At 40.9% G+C, this 22,449-nt stretch overlaps 2 protein-coding genes and 1 pseudogene across 3 annotated transcripts; 1 reads left to right on the top strand and 2 right to left on the bottom strand.

Moving 5' to 3' along the window:
• Positions 1-764: 764 nt before the first annotated feature.
• On the bottom strand, positions 765-1,581 carry LOC130134804 (uncharacterized). The gene has a single exon (XM_056302510.1). It carries the CDS (start codon positions 1,404-1,406, stop codon positions 1,014-1,016), a length of 393 nt encoding a protein of 130 aa, XP_056158485.1. The 5' UTR covers positions 1,407-1,581; the 3' UTR covers positions 765-1,013.
• Positions 1,582-14,200: 12,619 nt separating this feature from the next.
• LOC115693303 (ATP synthase subunit b', chloroplastic-like) lies at positions 14,201-15,205 on the top strand (annotated as a pseudogene).
• A 2,471-nt stretch (positions 15,206-17,676) lies between these two features.
• Positions 17,677-21,872, bottom strand: LOC115693300 (potassium channel KAT3-like). 2 transcript variants are annotated; one of them, XM_030620268.2, is made up of 11 exons: positions 21,157-21,868; positions 20,847-21,062; positions 20,593-20,748; positions 20,446-20,503; positions 20,028-20,345; positions 19,527-19,766; positions 19,249-19,347; positions 19,130-19,162; positions 18,864-19,049; positions 18,224-18,782; positions 17,677-18,006 (listed from the first exon to the last, which is right to left on the bottom strand). In XM_030620268.2, the coding sequence occupies exons 1-11, from the start codon at positions 21,276-21,278 to the stop codon at positions 17,873-17,875; spliced, it is 2,121 nt and encodes a 706-aa protein (XP_030476128.2). In that variant the 5' UTR covers positions 21,279-21,868; the 3' UTR covers positions 17,677-17,872. The 2 variants fall into 2 exon arrangements, with proteins under 2 accessions (XP_030476128.2, XP_056158482.1); XM_056302507.1 differs by lacking the exon at positions 20,028-20,345 and having other exon boundaries at positions 21,157-21,872.
• Between the last annotated feature and the right edge of the window lie 577 nt (positions 21,873-22,449).

Genomic DNA, 22,449 nt, shown 5'->3' on the forward strand with positions numbered 1-22,449 from the left:
GAAAGTGAATTTAATAAGTCGAAAAGAGGTAAATCGAAATATATAGGTGAGGTCATATGCGTGGATAAAAATTTAAATATGCGACCATATTGACGGGTAAAGACCCAAAAGAATTGCTCAAGTTGGAGACCATTAAGGTGGTTCAATGCTCAAATATCAAATCACAAACTCTTTCTCATCAGACGTGAGATTGGAGAGTTATAGAACACGAGCAGACTGAATGTCGATATCGTTAATCTTATCTAATCTAATTTCGATATTGAAGCAAAACCAAGAGAGAACTTGTCTATTAGTTAGCCAAATGAGCTTTGTGCAATTGTATCAAAACATAAGCTCTTATACCCTTCTCTTAAATACAACTACTAGAAAGAGGTCTTCTTGCCTTTCTTGAATAGGTGTACTGTTGGTCAACCAGAGGAAGCTGCTGGCCCAGGAAAAGATATGTCGTGAGGTTAAATTGAATTCAACCTCAGTAAAACTTGGACTCTTGCACTCAATAAGTCCAGAGAGACTGTTGAGATGTTCTAAAGCCAAAAAAAAAAAAAAAGAAAAGAAAAGAAAAGAAAAAGATAATGAGAAAGTGAATCAAAACAGAACAGATGAGAGACAACCAAGAAGAGATTCTAGAAGTACTAGAGAATGACAAGGAGAATTTGATTGCACTCCTGTTGCATATTTTAGAGCATAGTGTTGACATAAATGTTTGCTGCGATCAGTTCATGTTCATTATCTCATCATAGCGGCGAAATTGCACTGTTCGTATCTTAAGGAAAAAAACCCTTTCTTGCATTTGGAGCAACTGTAAACTCGATCAGATGAATGTACGTACAACCCAACCATCCTGGGTTGATTACACAAGTATGTGTTGAGAAGAAGAGCAAGAGCGAACCCAAAAAGAAAAAGGCATCAAGGGGAAAAAAGAAAGATGACAATTAACATCAAAATAAAACAAAATTAGTTCAGCATACGAACCACCTTATTTCCTCTCTGCATATTGGCTCATCTGATTTTCCTCATGGCCTCGATCGGTAGCTTTTCGTGGTTGAGAGGCTACAGTACACCGTGACTGAATCGACAGGGTCATCGTTGTGGCACGGAGATGAACCGGAAGGAGGGATAAAACCCTTGGGAAGCATGACCGAGAACGGCCTCGTCCTTAAATCATTGGTAGGCGCTTTCCGCTTCATAGCCTTCCTCTTCTTGTAGCGTCCTCTGTCCAGGAATGAAGGTTGGGGCCTGTTCTTGACGTGGAACTCCTGTAGTTGTTGCTGGCGAGCCGGTGTGGGCGCGCCCGAAGGGGCGGTCGACCATGGGGTTCCGCCGGAAAGAGAAGGGAAAGCGACGATCAAGAATAGGACCAACGAGACGAGGAAAGATGATGTGAAGTTCAACTTCTGTTGACCCATCGAAGGAGGATGTGGGGTTTCGGGTGGTGATGCATTGGGTTGGAGGAAACAAGAGAGTTGGAGATTGTGATCACTACTAGGGTTTCTATGGCACTGTTTAGAGAGAGAATCGCAGGGAGAGAGAGTTGTTTATTTGGATTGACCCGTTAATGAAGGGTCGTTGTTAGGGGTCTTTAGTGTACGTACTTGTGCTGCGAGGAGGGTGCAGTAACGCACGAACCATCCTCTCTTCTTGAAACTCTTGAAATAATGCATCGGATATCATATTAAACAATACATGCATCTTAACACTTTCTTTCTGGATTTGAACTAGGAAATGACGTTTGGACCAAAAAAATAAAAACCTAGGAAATGATGCAAAAGCGATGTGAATAACCCCCTCCGAAACAAGAGAAAATGACATAAATAATCCATATCCTTTCGACCGATGCAAAATGTCATCTTGAATTTTAAATTTATTTAATATGGTCCTTGAACTATTCTTAAATGTTAAATTTAGCTTCTTAAACTTTCAATTTGTTAAGTCTAGTCCCTTAACTTTTTATAAAAAGTCAAAAGTTTTCATTATTATACTAATGTCCGGATTTTAGAATATATTTTCAGTTCTTTTTACATTGTAGGCAAAACTTTTCCAACAATTGTTTGCAAAACTATACTACAGTTTTCCCTCGATAATTTTTTAATCTCGAAAAATTCCCACAAGTCGAAGTTTCTTCTTCTTAGCTGATTACTTAAATGGAGTAAATTATCATTCACACCGGCAATATCCTCCTGAATTGGAGTGCCGAGTGTGGAGAGTCGAAGAGTTTGCAATTTCCATATTCTAAGACATTCTTCTATTAAATAAGATTCTTTGTTGAATTTTCCAAAAAAGTTCAGAAAAAATAAATTGGCCAACGCCAATAACTAGCCATTTGTCGATGACCTTAACCGAAAAAAAATAGTACTAAAAAGAAAAAAGTCAAACAATATTTCGAAAATTATCATGGATATTACATCGTTCACCATCGTAGAGTCGAAAGGAAGTACAAGTATGACCCAAAATACCAAGAGTCAGACGAAATACAAATACAAGTGCAATAGAAGTCGGCCGTTGGACTTAGTCTCTTTGGGACCAAAAAAGTATAATGAGTGAATTACAAGGTCCAATATGTTTTTTTCCCTTGAATTGGCTTATTTGGTATCTACCACAGCGCCTCTTTTTTCGAGAAATAATAAAAAATGCCACATCGGCATTTTCTATCACTCAAATAGGAGGAAATAAACAGAGGTACTCGACTGTGACAATTTGATAAATTTGAGGACTTTATTGCACTACTTAAAAGTTTGAAAACATAATCGCGCTTTTGCAACAAATTTTAAGACTTCCGCTGTATTTATCCTTAAAAGAAAAGCTGCAAAAGGTGTATCACAACTAGACTTGATCAGCATGCCTGCTAAAAACTTCTAGGTCCAATAAGTGGGCGAGTCGAGCCTAGGCAAGGGCCTCGTGGTCTGCCACACCCATACATTTATTAAAATAATTAGAATTACATTTCATTAATGATTTTGCTTTGGCATTTAAAATTCATAAAATACTCATTATATAAATTAAGCCCAAATTTCTAAAGTAGCATGAAAATATTATATAACTCGAAAATAAAGTAATAAAATATAAACAACACAAATCCCTAAAATCTCTTTTCGTACTTATTTAAGTTTTTAGCTGAAATTTGAAAGAATAAAATGTAAAAAAGTGGCCCGATAGACAGGTTTGGGCACTTACCCCTATTCGTAAGTTTCGGCGTGGGCCCGTCTGGGCGGACGGGTTCAGGCTCAAGTAGGCCCGATCTAAGCCTGCTCAACGAAAATATACTAAGACTCCGTTCGTTTTGCGGAAAATAATTTTCTCCAACGTTCGGTTCATGAAAAATAAATGAGTCAAGGAAAATATTTTCCTTCAATGAAAAAACACATTCAAAAGTGGGGAAAATTATTTCCTCCTCTTTCTTTCACCCAGAGTTAGCACGTTTTCCTCCATGCACTCCTTTTAATTATTTTTTATTTATTTATTTTTTAAAAATTCGAATTTTTAATCTTTTAATTTTTTCTTTTTTTCCTTTTTTCTTCTTCTTCAATTGATCGCCGTCCACAGGTGAGCCCGAGTCTTGCCAACCTTTAACGAGCTCGAAGCTCGCCGATCTGGCGAGGCTCTAGCTCGCTTGCGTCCGATTGCCAGCTATCGCCGTGGCTGGTGACGGGCCGAAGAAGAAGGGAAAATAAATTTAAAATTAAAAATAAAAAATAGAAAAAGAAAAGAAAAATTAGGTAATAATTAAAATTAGAATTTTTTAAAAAATAAAAAAATAAAAAAATTATTAATATGAGTGTAAGGAGGAAAAGCAAATCCGATATTCCATATCAAACAACGAAAAATATTTTCCAGTTCATTTTCATCTTTCAGCCAAACACCAGAAATTATTGTTGTTTTCTTGAAAAATGACTTTTTGGAAAATATTTTCTAGAAACATCATATTTTTTGCGAAACGAACGGAGTGTTAGTTCTATGAGAAATTTTACCAAGTAAATTTATCCTCCAAACTTAAGACGACCCCGATCCTTGACCCTTTTGTCCTTCTCTTTTGCACATGGGACTTGCAGATATGAGTAAAAGAGCCCACAAATCTGCATGGTATGGTGAGAAAAGTAATAAATATGTGGACACAAAGTGAAAAAAGCAGTGAAAATATACGAAGATTGGAATCGTTTTGATAATGAGTATTTTTCTACAAGAAAAAGTAAGTCTCATGAATCGGTTAGGTCCAAACCTTGGATTTGTGTAGGTAGCTCTGATCTAGAGTAGTTTACATGCTCTAGTTCTTGAGCTAGACGATGCTCTCCATATTCACTATGTAGTTCAGTAATTCCTACCCCCTCCATCTTTCTAGAAACTTGCCAAGAGCCGCACATTATATCATCTCAGTCTCAGGCGATCGTTCCCCACACTTGACGGATTGGGTATGAGCCTAGTCTGTTCACAAACGACACAACTATTGGAGAGGAATTTGCTTCAATGCCATCTTTAATGATCCCAGCTATTTCACATGGGCTACACCCTAAAAGGAGCATTCTGAGTAATCACACGAGGTGACGATCATTTTTAGGTTGGTCTAGTACTCAATAGGGCATTTTTCATTGGATGTTCAATTTAGAGCATCTCAATCTCAGTTTCTATACACTTTTCTTACATAAACTAAAATCTTTCATATATTCAAGAGTTCTCAACCATACAAATTATAAACACCAGATTTAGAGATGAACCTATACTATAGAATGATTCTTGAGGTGAAAAAGAAAAACAAAAAGGAAAACAAGAGAGACCAAATAATATTAAAGAGAAAAACTAAGGAAAGCCAGAAAAGACATACAGCTTGGGGCTGGCCATGATAATTGCCCAGCCCATCAATTGAGAAAAGTAGGGCTACCCTCGTCTCCCTTGAGCTCCTCTTATAACCCCAATAGATTCAAAGGTGTGGCCCAATAGATGAATAACCCAATTTATCACTGCTCCTATTAGTCAGGCCCTACATGAACGAGTAAAGTGATCACTTGTCAATAAATATGGTGTTGCTGATAGGAGAAATCGCACTCTCATTGACATATGTTGAGCACAACTTCCTCTCTTTCTCTGAAGGGAGTCCTTAAAGAAAGACGGCTATGTACATACTAAACTGGCTTCCATTCCTTTGAAGGAAGTTCCTAAAACACCCAACTATGGACAGGAAGGATGTAACATCCTCAATTTCAGTCCCTGGGAAATGGCTATAGGTTAAGTATGGTGGTTTTCCCAATCGGAGCCAATTTTTACTCTTGTTCTGGAAAACCCAGTTTCGGGTCCTCTGTACCTCCTTGTTTTGTTATTTTTGTGGAGATTTTTGTGAACTGAATTTTAAAAAACTTTCTCATCAAAGTTGTTCCCAACATCTTAAAGTATAACATATTTTAAATTTAGATTTTTCTAAGATGATTTAGTATGTACGAAAGACCATTTTCTAAATAGATTTGAACTGTCCAGTGTTGCTGTTTCTGTAACCTTTACACCTTCTTGATTTTCCACGAGTTTTTCTAGAACGATTCTTAAAAAATTTCCTTGAGAAAAGTTGTTGAGAACTCATTTCTCTATAACATATACAAATTTGGGAATTTTTTGAGATGATTTGGGTTCTGAAAGAGCTTACTTTGAGAAGCAAGAATTCTATTCCAGCGAACTGTTTTAGTCTATCTTTGAGTTACTAAATTTGTGCTTAAAGAAAGATTCAGATTTCGTGTCCTACATGAGAAATGTTTATCCAAGTGTATTTTATAACATATCCAAATTTTAGAATTTTCGGAGTTCATCTACTATTTATTTTGAAGGAATTTCCGTTACTGTGCAAAACTGCCCAGATTTACCCAATTTCAAAGATGCACCATTTCTCACGTGAAACCTTGGGAATTTAGACTGAGATCTTCTGGTGATTTAATGTGCACATGCTGTTCTTTCAAATGAGATATGCTAAACTTTGATTGGAGGTCACACAAAGGGGGAAATGAGGCTTTACATGTGGTGGTAGAAGTTGAAATATGTTGTGACTTGTCTATTTATGCATTATTGCCAACTTCTTGAACAAGTTGGTCAATAATAGAGAAACCTTCCCCAATGATGGAGTTGTCTTAAATAAGCCAATAATTGTGGCCTCTAGGAAATGATTCACGCCCAAGGAAGAGGCAATGGACTAGAGGACATATCAGCAACTTCTTCAGGAAGTTATCTAATAATTGAAATATAGCAACAATAATTGACAACTTCTTTAGAAAGTAGTTTGACCAAGAAGACCATCAATATTAGGGATAGAAATCTGGTGGAAGACTTCAATAATTGAGTCTTGAGGACCAAGACTACCTCTCACGTTCACCTTGGAGGGTCTCGGCCAAAGAGAGGAAAGATAGAGGGCCAGTTGCAACTTGAAAACCAAGTTTTAGGATCTTAATTGCTCCTTTAGATCATCATGAACTCTAGATTGAGACTTAGAGCCCAAGCTAAGATTATGTGGCTAGAATTAAATCTTGCTCAAGAAGCCAAATTGATAGCTAAGACTTTCAAGGCCATTTCATCATGGTTTTTGGCTCTTCTTCATTAATAACCAAGATTTTCAAGATCAAGATAATGATGACATTAGACTTTAGGGGCAATTTCATCATAACATTTGTCTTTTCTTTATGAATAGCTTAGTGTGGACCATACTATAAATAGGCTTAGTCCCCCCATTAGTTTACACACACCACCTCCTCTTTCTCTCTCATTTCTCACTCTCATGTCTCTCTCTCTCACCTTCACCCTCACGCCAAGCACCTCTCTCCTCTCTCTCGCCCATTTGCCGCCGCCAGCCGTCGTTTCCCCGTTCAACCCCTATAGACGTTTTCTTGTGCTTGCAAGTGAGTGAATTCCCTAGCACTTAGATAGGGCGATGTGTTACGTGGTTGGAACGTGGCTTGGGAAGTTGTTGTTGATTGGAAACGGTTTTGTTCTTGTGCATGGTTGCATGACACTTGGATGCGGTAGTTTGTGTGATATGTTGATGTTCTTAACAATGATTGTTGATTTTTGAGTTTGTAAGCTTTGCATGTGTACATAGCAACTAGGACCTTATGTGCGTGGGTTAAGATAGAAGATAATAAATCGGCTTGTGCGACGCATAATGTGTGGTCACTAAATGAAAGAAGAAGACCGTCGTCACATAGCGTTGGCGGCGATGCCTCGGTTGAGCTGAGATGCTCTGGTTGAGCCAGGATGCCTGGGTTGAGCATGGATGCCTCGGTAAGCTAGCCCCAAGATGCTTCGGTTAATTCGGAATGCCTTGGTTGAGTCGGGATGCCTAGCACGAAGCTGGATGCCTCGGTTGAGCAGGAATACCCTGGTGGAGCCAGGATGCCTAGCATGAAGCTGGATGCCTCGGTTGAGTCGGGATGCCCTAGTTAAGTCGGGATGGCGATAAATGAATCGTATATATGTGCCGGTCTGTGTGTTTATTGAGATAAGCCAAAGGTTTCCGGATGCCCGAAGGATCCCGGAGGACTCGTCACCCACGAGGCGATGCCCCGATGGATTTCGACTGTAAAATAAATGAATTCACGTGTGAATATTTTCGGGTATTTTTGCATATCAATTGGTTGCGAGGCTTCACATGTAAATTTTCTTGTACATTTTTATGTGATCGGATAAAGGTGAGCTTTTATGTAAACATAGCAAGGGTAATGTCAAAGTCTTTGCTATTGATTTGCCATCGACATAAAGCAGGGAAAATAATTGTATGTGTTAGTACGACGGCGAGGTATCATCTTGCACGATTATTAGTGAATTTACTCATTGAGTTTTCAACTCACTCCTGTTATTTTCCATGTTTTTAGGATGAGCTTCGCACCCCCGGTTCGTATTGATGTATCCGTCGAGATGGAGGTTAACGTAGAGGAGCTAGGATTAATTTCAGCCTTCGCTTATGATGTGGTTTGTACGTGGAACGGCCCATAGAAAAGGGTTTGTAAAATATGTTTATGTAAAGTGGCAACAGTGTGTTTTTCCTGTTGTGATTTCCCTGATTTTCAGTTATTATTTTGTTTGGGAGTTTGTTTGTACACATTTTTGCATGTGCTTATTAATCAGATAAAAGAAATGGGACGGCGATGAGCCTGGAACGTTGTATTAATAATCCCGAGGTAAGGTCGTTGCATATTGATTTGGTATTAGAGCAGGTTCCCCTCTAGTAAGTGATAGTTCAAAATTGAGCCAAGTAAAGGTTGTTGAATCCTGAAATAACCCGGTCCTATGAGGGCGGGGAGTGGTCGCCGGAGTAGAACCTGATCAAGGAGCGGCTCTTGGCTAGGAAGTGCACGACGGGGTAAGAAGCCTGATCAAGGTGCGGCTTCTAGCAAGAGTGGACGCTGAGGTTAAATACTTGAATAAGGTGCGGCTCCTGGCAGGCTTCTAGGATGTCGAGGGAAAGAGGAACCAATCGAACTATGCACTGAACTGGGGAGAACGGTTCTGAAATTTGTAACGGGGATTATTACCTAGAATGATAAGGTGCGCTGGGAGTCATGGGATAGTTAGCTAGGAAAAACACCCCATGCATGTGATTGTTACTTGATTAGTTTTTCGGTGGTAGATCTTAACCACCAACCCTTATTGTGTTGTAGAAAAGTTTCCCTAGAATTTCGGTGGTTGTACTATTAGTCGACAACATGAGTGCTCCGGACTAGGTGGCCACGAGAGGAAAGTCGACTCAGGGCCAGTCGAGTTCCAAAGAAAAGTCAAAAGAAGACCCCCGACTAGATAGAATTTTGCAAGCTCTTATGACCATTGGAGAATTAATGGGCCAACAAGTTCAGCAGCAAGTAAACCATGCTGCTGGAAATGTCGTAGCAAATGGAAATGGAAACGGAAATGATGACCGTACGATGCATGGGTTGGTTGAACAATTTCCGGAGTTACGACCCCCAAGATTTGTCGGGACAGGAGATCCCGAAGAAGCTGAGTCATGGATCGATGAACTATAGAAGATATTTGCACTTCTAAGGCGCTCTGAAGAAGAAAATGCGACTTTGGCGGTGTACCAGTTATAGGGTAACGCCAACCACTAGTGGAAGGCGACGAAGGAAATTGTATTTCCAAAAAACACTGTTGTAACTTGGAATGCTTTTGTCGAAGCATTCAACGGAAAATACTTTTCCAAGTGTGCTCGTGATCGGAAAATGGCGGAGTTTCTGCAACTCCAGCAACGGAATATGACCGTTAATCAATATGAAGCCAAGTTTGCAGAACTATCAAGGTACGCCCCTAAATTGATTGAAGACCCAGTGGAAAGGGCAAAAAGATTCTGAAATGGTTTAAAACCAGACATCTGGAGTTAATTGGTGCCGCTGAATCTCAAGGACTACAACGAGCTGTACGAACGAGCCTAGCTGGTAGAGAAAGATTCCCTAGAACAAGCTGCCACCTCTAAACAAGGAAGGCCTTATCATTCAGCCTCTCAAGTCAATCAGTATCGTGACAAGAGGCCGATACAGGGAGAAGAACGTCTATTTGCTTCCAATAAGAAGAATAAGACCCTGAGGCCGACCTTCGCTCCAAGTGATGTATGCCGCAATTACGGGAAACGACACGGCAACGCTCCGTGTTTGGCTCGATCGGGAGCTTGCTTCTATTATGGTTAGCAGGGCCACATCATCAGAGATTGCCCACAAAGACGACAAATGATGCCGTTGCAGCAGCCGCATACGATGCAGCAAAATGGAGCACTGCAACACGACAATTTCCAGCGTCCGCTAGCTTAGGGAAGGGTTTATGCAATCACTTAAGAGGGAGCAGAAAATTCCAAGACTGTCATCATTGAATGAAGTATTGTCTACCATAGAATGCCAATGATGTAGGATTGTTATAAGTAAATAAAAGGGCATAGTAAATCTAGTCGTGTTGGCCCTGTACGACATTGACCTCAATATAAGAGTAAACTATCTTTGAGGAATATTTTATCAGAGTGGCGTAGCGGAAGCATGGTCAAGTCGAAAATGCTTCTGAACATTTGGGCGTTACCGTAGACAACCCTGAAATCAAGAAGATATGTTATGAGTTTGTATTATCAGCTTCAGAGGAAATGGGGATGAACACTTATATCTCGTCAAGTTCGTCGATAATAACAGTTTCCAGTAGAGCATGGGCGTGGCTCCATTTAAAGCATTAAATGGTCGAGCTTGCAGAACTCCAGTCTGTTGAAACGAGGTTGGGAAAAGGAAGGACACTGGTCCAGAGCTAGTCCAAACTACGATTGATGCCATGCAGCTAAGTGAAAATAGGCTTAGGATTGCCTAAAATAAACCAAAAAGGTTATATGGATAGGCGACGGAAGCCTTTAGAATTTCAAGTAGGAAAAGAAAACTAAACCCCGAGTACGTTTTAAATTTCAGGGACGAAATTCTTTTTAGAGGGGGAAAATTGTAACATCCGCAATTTCAGTCCCCGGGAAATGGCTATGGGTTAAGTTTGATGGTTTTCCCAATCGGAGCCAATTTTTACTCTTGTTCTGGAAATCCTAGTTTCGGGTCCTCTGTACCTCCTCGTTTTCTTATTTTTGTGGATATATTTGTGAACCGAATTTTGAGAAAATTTCTCCATCAAAGTTGTTCCCAACATCTTGAAGTATAACATATTTTAAATTTATATTTTTCTAAGATGATTTATTTTGTACGAAAGACCATTTTCTAAACGGATTTGAACCGTCCAGTGTTGCTGTTTATGTAACCTTTACACCTTTTTGATTTTCCACGAGTTTTTCTAGAACGATTCTTAAAAAATTTCCTTTAGAAAAGTTATTGAGAACTCATTTCTCTATAACATATACAAATTTGGGAATTTTTGGAGATGATTTGGGTTATAAAAGAGCTTACTTTGAGAAGCAATGATTCTATTCCAGCAAACTATTTTTAGTCTGTATTTGAGTTACAAAAATTTGTGTTTACAGAAAGATTCATATTTCGTGTCCTCCATGAGAAATGTTTATCCAGGTGTATTTTATAACATATCCAAAGTTTAGAATTTTTAGAGTTCATCTATTATTTATTTTGAAGGAATTTCCATTACTGTGCAAAACTGCCTAGATTTACCCAATTTCAAAGATGCACCATTTCTCACGTGAAACCTTGGGAATTTAGACTTGAGATCTTCTGGTGATTTAATGTGCACATGCTGAGCTTTCAAATGAGATATGCTAAACTTTGATTGGAGGTCACACAAAGGGGGAAATGAGGCTTTACATGTGGTGGTAGAAGCTGAAATATGTTGTGACTTGTCTATTTATGCATTATTGCCAACTTCTTGAACAAGTTGGTCAATAATAGAGAACCTTTCCCCAATGATGAAGTTGTCTTACATAAGCCAATAATTGTGGCCTATAGGAAGTGATTCACGCCCAAGGAAGAGGCAATGGACTATAGGACATATCAGCAACTTCTTCTGGAAGTTGTCTAATAATTGAAATATAGTACCAATAATTGACAACTTCCTTAGAATGTAGTTTGACCAAGAAGACCATCAATAATAGGGATAGAAATCTGGTGGAAGACTTCAATAATTGAGTCTTGAGGACCAAGACTACCTCTCACGTTCACCCTGGAGGTTCTTGGCCAAAGAGAGAGAAAGATAGAGGGCCAATTGCAACTTGAAGACTAAGTTTTAGGATCTTAATTGCTCCTTTAGATTATCATGAACTCTAGATTGAGACTTAGAGCTCAAGTTAAGATTATGTGGCTAGAATTAAATCTTGCTTAAGAAGCCATTATGATGACTAAGACTTTCAAGGCCATTTCATCACGGTTTTTTGGCTCTTCTTCATTAATAACTAAGATTTTCAAGATCAAGATAATGATGGCATTAGACTTTAGGGGCAATTTCATCATAACATTTGTCTTTTCTTCATGAATAGCTTAGTGTGGACCATACTATACATAGGCTTAGTCGCCCCCTTAGTTTACACACACCACCTCCTCTTCCTCTCTCATCTCTCACTCTCACGTCTCCCTCTCTCTCCCTCACCCTCACGCCAAACACCACTCTCCCTCTCTCTTGCCTGTTTGCCGCCACCGACCGTCATTTCCCCGTTTAACCCCCGTAGACGTTTTCTTGTGCTTACAAGTGAGTGAATTCCCTAACACTTGGATAGGGCGGTGTGTTACACGGTTGGAAGGTGGCTTGGGAAATTATTGTTGCTTGGAAACGGTTTTGTTCTTGTGCATGGTTGCATGACACTTGGATGCAGTAGCTTGTGTGATATGTTGATGTTCTTAACCATGCTTGTTGATTTATGAGCTTGTAAGCCTTTCATGTATACATAGCAACTATGACCTTATGTGCGTGGGTTAAGATAGAGGATAATAAACCGGATTGTGCGACCCATGATGTGTTGTCACTAAATGAAAGAAGAAGACCGTCGTCACATAGCGTTGGCGGCGATGCCTCGGTTGAGCCGGGATGCCCTGGTTGAGCTAGGATGCCTAGCTTGAGCCCGGATGCCTCGGTAAGCTAACCCCGGGATGCCTCGGTTGAGCCGTGATGCCTTGATTGAGCCAGGATGCCTAGCATGAAGCTGGATGCCTCGGTTGAGCCGGGATGCCCTGGTTGAGCCAAGATGACAATAAATGAATCTTATATGTGTCCCGGTCTATGTTTTTATTGATAAGCCGAAGGTTTCCGAATGCCCGAAGGATCCCGGACGACTCGTCGCCCACGAGGTGAATGCCCTGATGGATTTTGACTGTAAAATAAATGAATTCACGTGTGAATATTTTTGGGTATTTTTGCATGCCGATTGATTGCGAGGCTTCACGTGTCAATTTTCTTGTACATTTTTATGTGATCAGATAAACGTGAGCTTTCATGTAAATATAGCAAGGGCAAGGTCAAAGTTTTTGTTATTGATTTGCCATCGACATAAGGCGGGAAAAATAATTGTATGTGTTAGTATGACGACGAGGCATCATCCTGCACGAGTATTAGTGAATTTACTCATTGAGTTTTCAACTCACTCCCATTGTTCTCCATGTTTTTAGGATAAGCTCCGCACCCCCGCACTACAAAAAAACTGGATTTTTGCCACGAATTTTTGCGACGAAAAAATTTTCGTCGCAAATTTGCAACAAATTTTCCAACGAAAAGTAAAATTGTGGAATCGAAAAAAAATTCGTCGGCAAAATTAGTTGGAAATTTCAACGAAAAATTTTCGTCGGAAAATTCGTTGAAAATTTCCAACGAAAATTTTTCGGAAATTTCCAACAATTTTCGCGAAAATTGTACACTAAAATAATTGCCTTGAAAATTGAAATTCGTGGGAAAATTCGTTGGAAATTTCTAACGAATTTTCCCACGAATTTCAAAAATGCCGAACAATACCGGGTTTTTCTGAATTCGTTGGAAATTTCCAACGAATTTTTCAACGAAAATTGTACACACTAAAATAATTGCCTTGAAAATTGAAATTTGTCGGAAAATTCGTTGGAAATTTCCAATGAATTTTCCCGCGAATTTCAAAAATGCCGAACAATACCGGTTTTTTTGAATTCGTTGGAAAATTCGTTGGAAATTTCAAACGAAAAATTTTTCGTTGGAAATTTCCAACGAATTTTTCAACGAAAATTGTACACACTAAAATAATTGCCTTGAAAATTGAAATTCGTATGAAAATTCGTTGGAAATTTCCAACGAATTTTCCCACGAATTTCAAAAATGCCGAACAATACCGGGTTTTTTTGAATCGTTGGAAAATTCGTTGGAAATTTCCAACGAGTTTTCCAACGAAAATTGTACACACTAAAATAATTGCCTTGAAAATTGAAATTCGTCGGAAAATTCGTTGAAAATTTCCAACGAATTTTCCCACGAATTTCAAAAATGCCGAACAATACCGGGTTTTTTTTTAATTCGTTGGAAAATTCGTTGGAAATTTCCAACGAAAATTTTTTGTGGGAAAATTCGTTGGAAATTTCCAACGAATTTTCCAACGAAAATTGTATACACTAAAATAATTGCCTTGAAAATTGAAATTCGTCGGAAAATTCGTTGGAAATTTTCAACAAATTTTCCCACGAATTTCAAAAATACCGAACAATACCGGGTTTTTTTGAATTCGTTGGAAAATTCCAACGAAAAATTTTTCATCGCAAATTTCCAAAAAATTTTCTCACGAAAATTTTTCATTTTCCCGACGAAAAATCTGTCTCGTCTCCTTCTTCTCGTCTTCTTCTTCTTCCCTTTTATCAACATCTCTCCCTCTCTCTTTCTCTCTCCAAAACGCAGTCGGCAAAGAACCGTCGCTAGAGAGACAAAGTCTCGCCGCCGCCGCCGCCGTCCTCGGAATCGCAGCCATGGCCAAGATGATCGTGGCCTCCTCCTCCTCCTGCAAGACCCACATCCCACCTACCCTCTTCGCCTCAAAGCCCAAGCAGCAACCCCAAGTCACCCTCTCCGTCCCCAAGTTCAGGCTCCCGAAGCCCCTTGCCTCCCTCTCCGTGAAATCCCTGCCCCTCCTCGCCGCCGCCGCGTCCTCCGCCCTCCTGGCTCGCCGCTGTCGGCGCTGGCGGCGGAGATCGAGAAGGCGGCGCTGTTCGACTTCAACCTGACGCTGCCCGTCATCATGGGCGAGTTCCTGCTGCTGATGTTCGCGCTGGACAAGATCTACTTCTCCCCGCTGGGGCGCTTCATGGACGAGCGGGACGCGGCGATCAGGGAGAAGCTGAGCAGCGTGAAGGACACGTCGGCGGAGGTGAAGCAGCTGGAGGAGCAGGCAGCGGCGGCGATGCGGGCGGCGCGGGCGGAGATATCGGCGACGCTGAGCAAGATGAAGAAGGAGACGCAGGCGGAGTTGGAGCAGAAGCTGCTGGAGGGGCGGCGCAAGGTGGACGCGAAGCTGCAGTAGGCGCTGGCCACCCTGGAGAACCAGAAGGAGCAGACCATCAAGGCCCTCGACTCCCAGATCGCCGTCCTCAGCCAAGACATCGTCAACAAGGTCCTCCCCATCAAATGATTTTCACCATCTTCCGCTTTGCCCCACTCTGTAGTTGAAATCGATCATCAATGCCGGAGATTCTTCGCTCTGCATCTTTGAAAGAAGAAAAGGGAAAAGACTCTTGAGAATTGGGATGGATTTGGACGCAAGAATGTCTAGAATTCTTGAATTTTCTTATGTATCCGTGTAAAGAGATACTTTGCAAGTGAGTAATGTGAACCAGTTAGTGTATGCACAAACTTGTCCATTTCATGAATCAGCCCGGCACCCAATCCCCGGTCATGACGGCTCGAACATTTGACCAGGTCGTCGGGGCGGTCGGCCGGCTCGAAGGGCGACGAGGCTGGCCCTCGCCGGCCATGGCGAGGGCCGAGCTCGCCATGGTCGGCGAGCTCGAGGTCACCCAGAACTCGCCCAGATCTGGACGAGCTCGAGCTCGCCGGCCATGGAGAGCTCGGCCCTCGCCGGCGGCGAGGCTGGCCCTCGCTCGCACGATTTTTGTCATGACGAATTTTGCAACAAATAATTACCAACTAATTTTGCCACAATTTTTCGACCAAAAAAAAAATAAATTTTGTAGTTTTTCTAACGGATTTAGCCACGAATTTTCCAACGAAAAAAATTTCGTCGCAAATTTCCAACGAAAATTGAAATTTTTCGTTGGAAAAATTTTCGACGATGAATTACCAACGAATTTTTTTTCGTTGGAAAATTCGTTGGAAATTCGTTTTCCAACGAATTTTTTCAAATTTTTCGTTGGAAATTTCGTCGGAAAAAAGATGTTTTTTTGTAGTGCTGGTTCGTTTTGGTGTATCCGTCGAGATGGAGGTTAATGTAGAGGAGCTAGGATTAACCTCGGCCTTCGCTTATGATATGGTTTGTACGTTGAACGGCTCGTAGAAAAGGGCTTGTGGAATATGTTTATGTAAAGTGGCAATAGTGTGTTTTGTATGTTGTGATTTCCCTGATTTCCAGCTATTATTTTGTTTGGGAGTTTGTTTGTACACATTTTCGCATGTGCTTATTAATCAGATAAAAGAAATGGGAAGGCGACGAGCCTGGAATGTTGTATTAATAATCCCGAGGAAAGGACGTTGCAAAGGAAAGCTAGCTCAGCACATTTCTACACTTGGGATTGTCTGGCAGAGGCCAGGGTGGGTGTATAACCCACCAGAGAAGAATTTGGACCCTAGGCAAAAAGATTTGAAAGGTACTAGTTGAACTCATCAAACAAAATTCTTGTTGGTTCTAATCAAATGACTCTTACTAATGATGCACAGGTTTTAATTTCTTTTGTTTCTCAAAGACTAAATTATAAACATAACTGACTATTTATGGAACCATTTTTCTATATTTAAGATTTTTTCCATCAATTGACTTCTATTAAACTTGTCTAAGTATCGTCACTATACTGGAATGATGTATGGTTTTCATTTTAATTTTCATCATAATTACTTTCACAATGTGATTTTAATCTATTATTATTAGTCATTGATAAAATATCTGTATGTCATCTTTCTAAACTCTAGCGACACTCAAATAGGGTGTTGGCCTAGATGGCAAAAAAGTTTGCTCCTCTTTTTATTGTGTTGGATTCAAGCTTTGTTAGTCCGATATGGGAGAATGTGCCATTAAGATTGCTACTAGTCAAAGTGCGCCAAAGTTTGCCCAGCAACTATTCTATTTTTTTTTTTACCAAGGTGCATGTGTAAAGGTCCTAAGCAGAAGAAGTCTCACTCGGAAAAGAGCAGCTAACATATTAGTTGGTTCATAATCCATTGAGTGAAGATGGGTCGAATGGGTCGTTGGTCTTGAGTTTAGGCTTAGACTCCCTCTCGATAATTTCAGTAGGATAAGGTATTGCACTTCTACTGCGTATTCCAATGTATTGTATCAAAGCCAAATTGGGTGTTGGCCCCCAACGTGTATTCGTGTGAACTTATCAAAAAGGTATCTTATAGATCAAAATGATTATTAAATGAAAATTTGTGGTCACGACCCATGAATGAAGGTAGTTATTATGGTGTAATAACGCAGTCTCAGGTTCGTCGTGTCATCACAGGCAAGTCCATGTTTGATTATAGGTGTGATGGTTGGAGATAATTCTGTTGCAGTAGACTAACAATGTGGAAATTCAAGTTTAGATATGTTAGACAGATACATACTTGGACTAAATGGGAGCGGGCCTAAACATATAAGGATCACAAGTGAGAAGAAAATTTACCATTGAGGATCTTAAAAGAAATAAGTCCCACATCAAAAGATCGATAGTGTGTACTAGTTACTATATCTGGTTGGCCAATATATTGTCCGCTTAAGATTTTGAGTGAAAATATGATATAACTGAATACTTAATCGGCTCAGTCTTGGACTCTCTTTGAATGATGATCTATCCCCGGGATGAGGTACTGGACTGAGTGTTCAAACCCGTTCAACGGGTGATAGATTCAATCAATTTCTTCTTCTTTACGAAGCGAGGTAAAGTGCTTCTTGCACCATTCTATCTCATTAACTGAAAGTCTGATAGCATATATTACCACCCTCCAAAAGTTCACCTTGGTTCTATAATCCATCATCTATGACCACACTATAGGCAAAATCACTCGCATTAGGAGAAACTTCTCTCAATCAACTGGTTCGTCTCCCAACAGAGAGTTTGGTTCGGAATGCAGTGGATGCTTGTCCATTTATCAAGATATGAATGCGACACGAGAAGCGCTCGACGAAGAGGGGCGTACTTCTCATTGAGTTGGCTAAATTATTCTACATTAGTTGGCCCGGCCGGTCAATACTCGAACATGAAGGTAGTAAAATTTTTGTGGACCGATCACTAGACACATTGCCTAAAGGTTACAAGCTGGAGGCTAATGGCGATGCATACACTCTGGCAATAATTTCTCATGTCACTGGATAGTCCATGTTTTCAAGGAAATACAAATGATCATGGTCTCGAATGACTTCGATGTCATCTATTTCTGCGTTCTCTGCATTTACTAACTTTGCAGATCGGTGGTCGCATCCAAACTTTTCTCCTGCAGTTTTAACAAGTTTTCGGGATGACAAACAGACAGAGAGAACAAGCAATGCATTCACAATTACATAATTTTGCTGATATAGTAGCTTCTATGCATCTATAAAAAATTGATTCAACAAATTTGAAGAATGTAATGAGAAACGTATTACGAGACCGAGTTTTGAAGTTCGTCATCGAGAAATCGTCGAAAATCAAATGATTCAAATAAAGCTTACCAGCAACTTTTAGCAGATCTTCCATCGAATCTGGCAGGACTATCAACTTTGCAGGCTGTCTCAATGATGAACTCCCATATTTTGGGACCTGCATATGGATGGTGACTCTTTTCTTGGTTGATTGTTTCACTACACCATTGGATAAGATCCTCTCTTTGTTTGGTTCGGGCACTCTGGGCAACTTTCTCGACTCGAATCTCACTAACTTTGGTTCCCCGATGGATCCGTGCTTGTATTGAGCATCTATTGTGTTCATTCCTGTTTCGGGCCCAGTGAAGTTGATTCTATGCTCCTCTGGTATCTTTTTATCTTCATAAGAAGAAACTAAGATGTCATCAATGCTCGGGTCCCAGCTCTTCGGTTTCACGATGTTGGTGGAGACTGGTTTTATGAGATTTGATTCCCGCGTTTCCGGCATTATCGAGTCTTCCTGTCGGTTGTCTTCATATTTGGAGTAAACGAAAGCCCCTTCAGGCTGTCGTCTGTCAAGCCATTCGCCATGGATAGGTCCATCATCTCGTGGGCGTGCAAACCTTAAGTTTTCTGACCCTTTCAATTTCTGCGGATGCAATTAAACCGAATCAGACTCTATATTCACAAAAGAAGATATGGTTATGTATCCAAGAGTACACTAGATTACCATGGAGAGGTTGTTCATGATGACATGACCATCTTCCTTATTCACCTGCATGATGTTCACCAGTGAAGTGCTTGTTAACCTTAGTATCTGCGAGACCTCTGTTGTCCGAACCGAGAACGGCTGTGGCCTATAGCACAGAACTCCGATCTCCCCTAACACATCCCCCGTGACCGCCTTCCCAAGGACCTGCAAAATTCGCATTAAGCATCCCATGAAACTTCGTGGAGTGAGTGAAGTTACTTTCATTAAAGGTCGCATGCTCTCACTTGATCGTGTCCTTCGATGCTGGATATCAGATCCTGCAACCAAGATTTTTGCACTGGGAATGTCAAATTAGGCATCGTTTGGGATCAAAGGACGTGGAAAGGGGCATAAGTGTACTTACCGCTGTTCCTGAAACAAGTATGTAAAGAACTGTAGGTGCCTCATTTTCCAAAATCACATCTTCCTTGGGTGGAAAATACTCGGCCTCTATTTCTGAAACCTTTTAGATGAAAAAGCAGATACATATGTCAATTTTGTAGTATGCACGAAGGAAAGCATAATTGGCTTGAGCAGTCCGTCCATAAAATATAGGACAGTCATGAATAATAGCAGAGTTGCCCAAGAGGGGCAACAGATATTGATGACAAAATGCAAGTCTGAAATGTGTTCGAGTATTACCAACTGGAAAAGAAAGTCATGGGACACCCCTTGGAAAAGGTAGGCACTCTGAACAATTGGGAAGAAGAGGTGGTATGCGATGCTTGAACGGATGGCTTTAGGCAGGCTGTTCAAGGTCTCTTGTTGCTTCAGGCCTTCGGTTTTGAACTTGAGACAGAGGTGAGACAGCATTTGGTCCTGTATACACGAGGGGAGCTGATTTCGTGTAGCAAATTCGGAAGCGGCTCTGACTGTATCCCTCTATGGCGAAAAAGCAGTCCTCCGGTTAGCAAATACAAAGAACAGAACCTGATTGTACTGATCAAGTGTAAACGACAAATGAAAAACCGAAATGATTCTCGACCTGGTTCACGAATATTTTAGTTGTTGTATGCGAAAGGCATACATTTATCTTTCTCCGATAAGGAAATGTTTCGACTGACCTAGGCCTAATTATAAGTCCCTGTAACATTTTATCATACGACTGCGACGGGGAAAAGGAAACAACGGAATGAGCCATACAAAGTTTCTGGTGCGGCTGGTCCAGTGCACGATGAGATTTGTCATGTTCCCAATGATGTAAGATGTCAGTCCTAAGTTGAAAAGCATGTAAAATATGTCGAATAACATCTCCCTGGGGTTCTCCGCATGCAAGTCTCCGTAGCCTGTCGTGGTTAATGTGGTAATGGACCAATATATGGAGGCGACATATCTATCGCGGAGGCTCTCTGTTTTGAACTCCGGGTTTACTGCACCGATCCAAGTTTTCTTCGGGTTGGGGTATCTATCAGCAATCAAATAGTTGAAGCATCCAGCACAGTGCACGGCAAAGAAAGTTACCTAAACAAGCCAAAGGGCAAAAGAAACCCGGGCATTGAGGGGACCGAATCGATCTTCCTATTGCCCTAAAAGATAAAGAGAGTTTTGCAGAATGGCTTACAGAGATCAGCTTGATGCACCGTGTCCAGAAGTAGTCGAACCGAATGTCCTTTTCCAATCTATACACAAGCAAAGTGGCTCGTGAGTATCAGGATTTGTCACGGAAGCTTCGTGGGAAAGTGAAGTCGTTTTCTTTTTTATGAGCAACCTTGCGAACAGAGCGCTGACTCGCCGTAGTCGCCACAACCTGAGCATATTGAGCGCCTTGAAACCAAGCCCGCTGCTATGTTTAGTGAAGAGGAGGCTAATCGACTGAAATGGTGCAGTAGAACAGACATCGAAAATGAACCAGGTAGACAAGTACCTGAACGTTAGATGCAATGGTTATTCAGGTATTTGCTCTGTAAAAAGAGTAAAAACTCGTCTTGAAATAGTGGTTGAAGTCGTTGTAATCTTCATTACCTGAGAGTAATTTTCTTTGGATCATCGACTAGGAGATAGGACTGGCTGTCGAGGTATGCCACGAAAAAGGTCAGAACAATGTCGATGGCGAAGAACCCGTTGACTATATTATCAACGATGAAAAGGGCATCGATCTTGTAAGTCAGAAACGCGAACTCAAATGGGCAGATCCACGCTGAATAAAGGACCAGAACAATGAGCGACATCTCCCATGCCCTGGATAGAAGGATCACAGCAAACACATTAGTCGGTCGAAGTAATGGTTTTGGGGGACAGTTAATGTATGCTTCGAGACGGCGAGAATCTGCACCTATATCGAGGGGTATAAGGTGAGATGATGTACTTCCGGAGCTTAGTGGTCTGATTGATTCGAGCTCCGAGTGACGGGAGGAGATCACTGGAGAAGAAACTGCCGGGGGCGACGCTGTCCATGTGGAACTCATCAACACAAAACCGTTGGAAGAAGTTTTGTTGGGTTACAGTAGAGGCTGTGAAACTTTTGAGTTCGGTCGTTAAGTCCCTACGGAGCGATTATATAGGGAAAGTGGAGGAGCGATGACACGGGCAAGGGGCAACCTTTTTAGGTGCTTTCCTTGATTCCCACGTGACAAACCCAAACCCATGAAGGTAAAATGAAGGAAATTGGTTGGGTTATGCAACTTAGTGCTTCATTATGGAGGGAAAAGAAAAAGAGCGCGAGCAGAGACAGAGACAGAGAGAGAGAGTGCGCGAAAATTCAAGGGAACTTTTCATCCTGTTTGATCAATAGCGGTAAAAAGGAAGAAAGGCGAAAGCCCGACGCATAGAAGCGGGTGGAAGGGTACCGCCCGAAGTGGCAGACATGGAGGTTCGCTCTGCGCGATTCAGTCGAAATCGTGCGATATGCTCTGCGAAACAGCAAAATCTGTGAACCAAGGTGATGAGAGAATGGAGATGGTGGTAATGATGCTTGTGTGGTAATGGAGATGGAAGCTCTTGCTGGTGGGAACTCCATCATCTGCACACACAGAGACACTCACCCCATGCGGGGAGGAACCGTATGTCATTAGGCCAAAGGCCCCCCTTTGAGAGGACAGGTTTTGGGTGAAAACGTGTTGGTGTCTTCATATCAGTATATCCCCAATTCGTTGTCATGGATGCCACGTGGACCAATGGGAGCTCCTTTCAGGTGTCACAAATTTTTCGGGAGATAAATGACGTTAGACTTAAGAAGACTGATTCTGCAAAAGAGGTTTTACAAAGACATTTTATAGAACATTTTTAGATGATAAACTCTTTTTGGGTTCTTCAATGGAACTTTTTAATTTAAAATTTTACCAGTCCTTGTATTTCTAGCACTGTTTCATAAAAGAGTGAATTAAAGAATATAAGAATATAAACTCATTATCAAAAAAAAAAGAATATAAGGCTAGTAGTTTACAAATTGATGAGATGAAACTATAAGAGATGTTAGAATTTGGGACAAATATTTAAGCACCAAACATTGTCACATAACTTTGCGAATTATTTAAAATTTTACGAATTTGGATTACCCATCTTAGGCAAGGTCAGTAGAATGACATAAGCATTTAGGGTACGAGCTTACGATGTATGGGCGCAAGAA

Source organism: Syzygium oleosum, unplaced genomic scaffold (genome assembly GCF_021117445.2).
Source record: "Syzygium oleosum isolate NSW1041296 unplaced genomic scaffold, Sole_v2.1 Sole_v2.24, whole genome shotgun sequence".
Lineage (NCBI taxonomy): Eukaryota > Viridiplantae > Streptophyta > Magnoliopsida > Myrtales > Myrtaceae > Syzygium > Syzygium oleosum.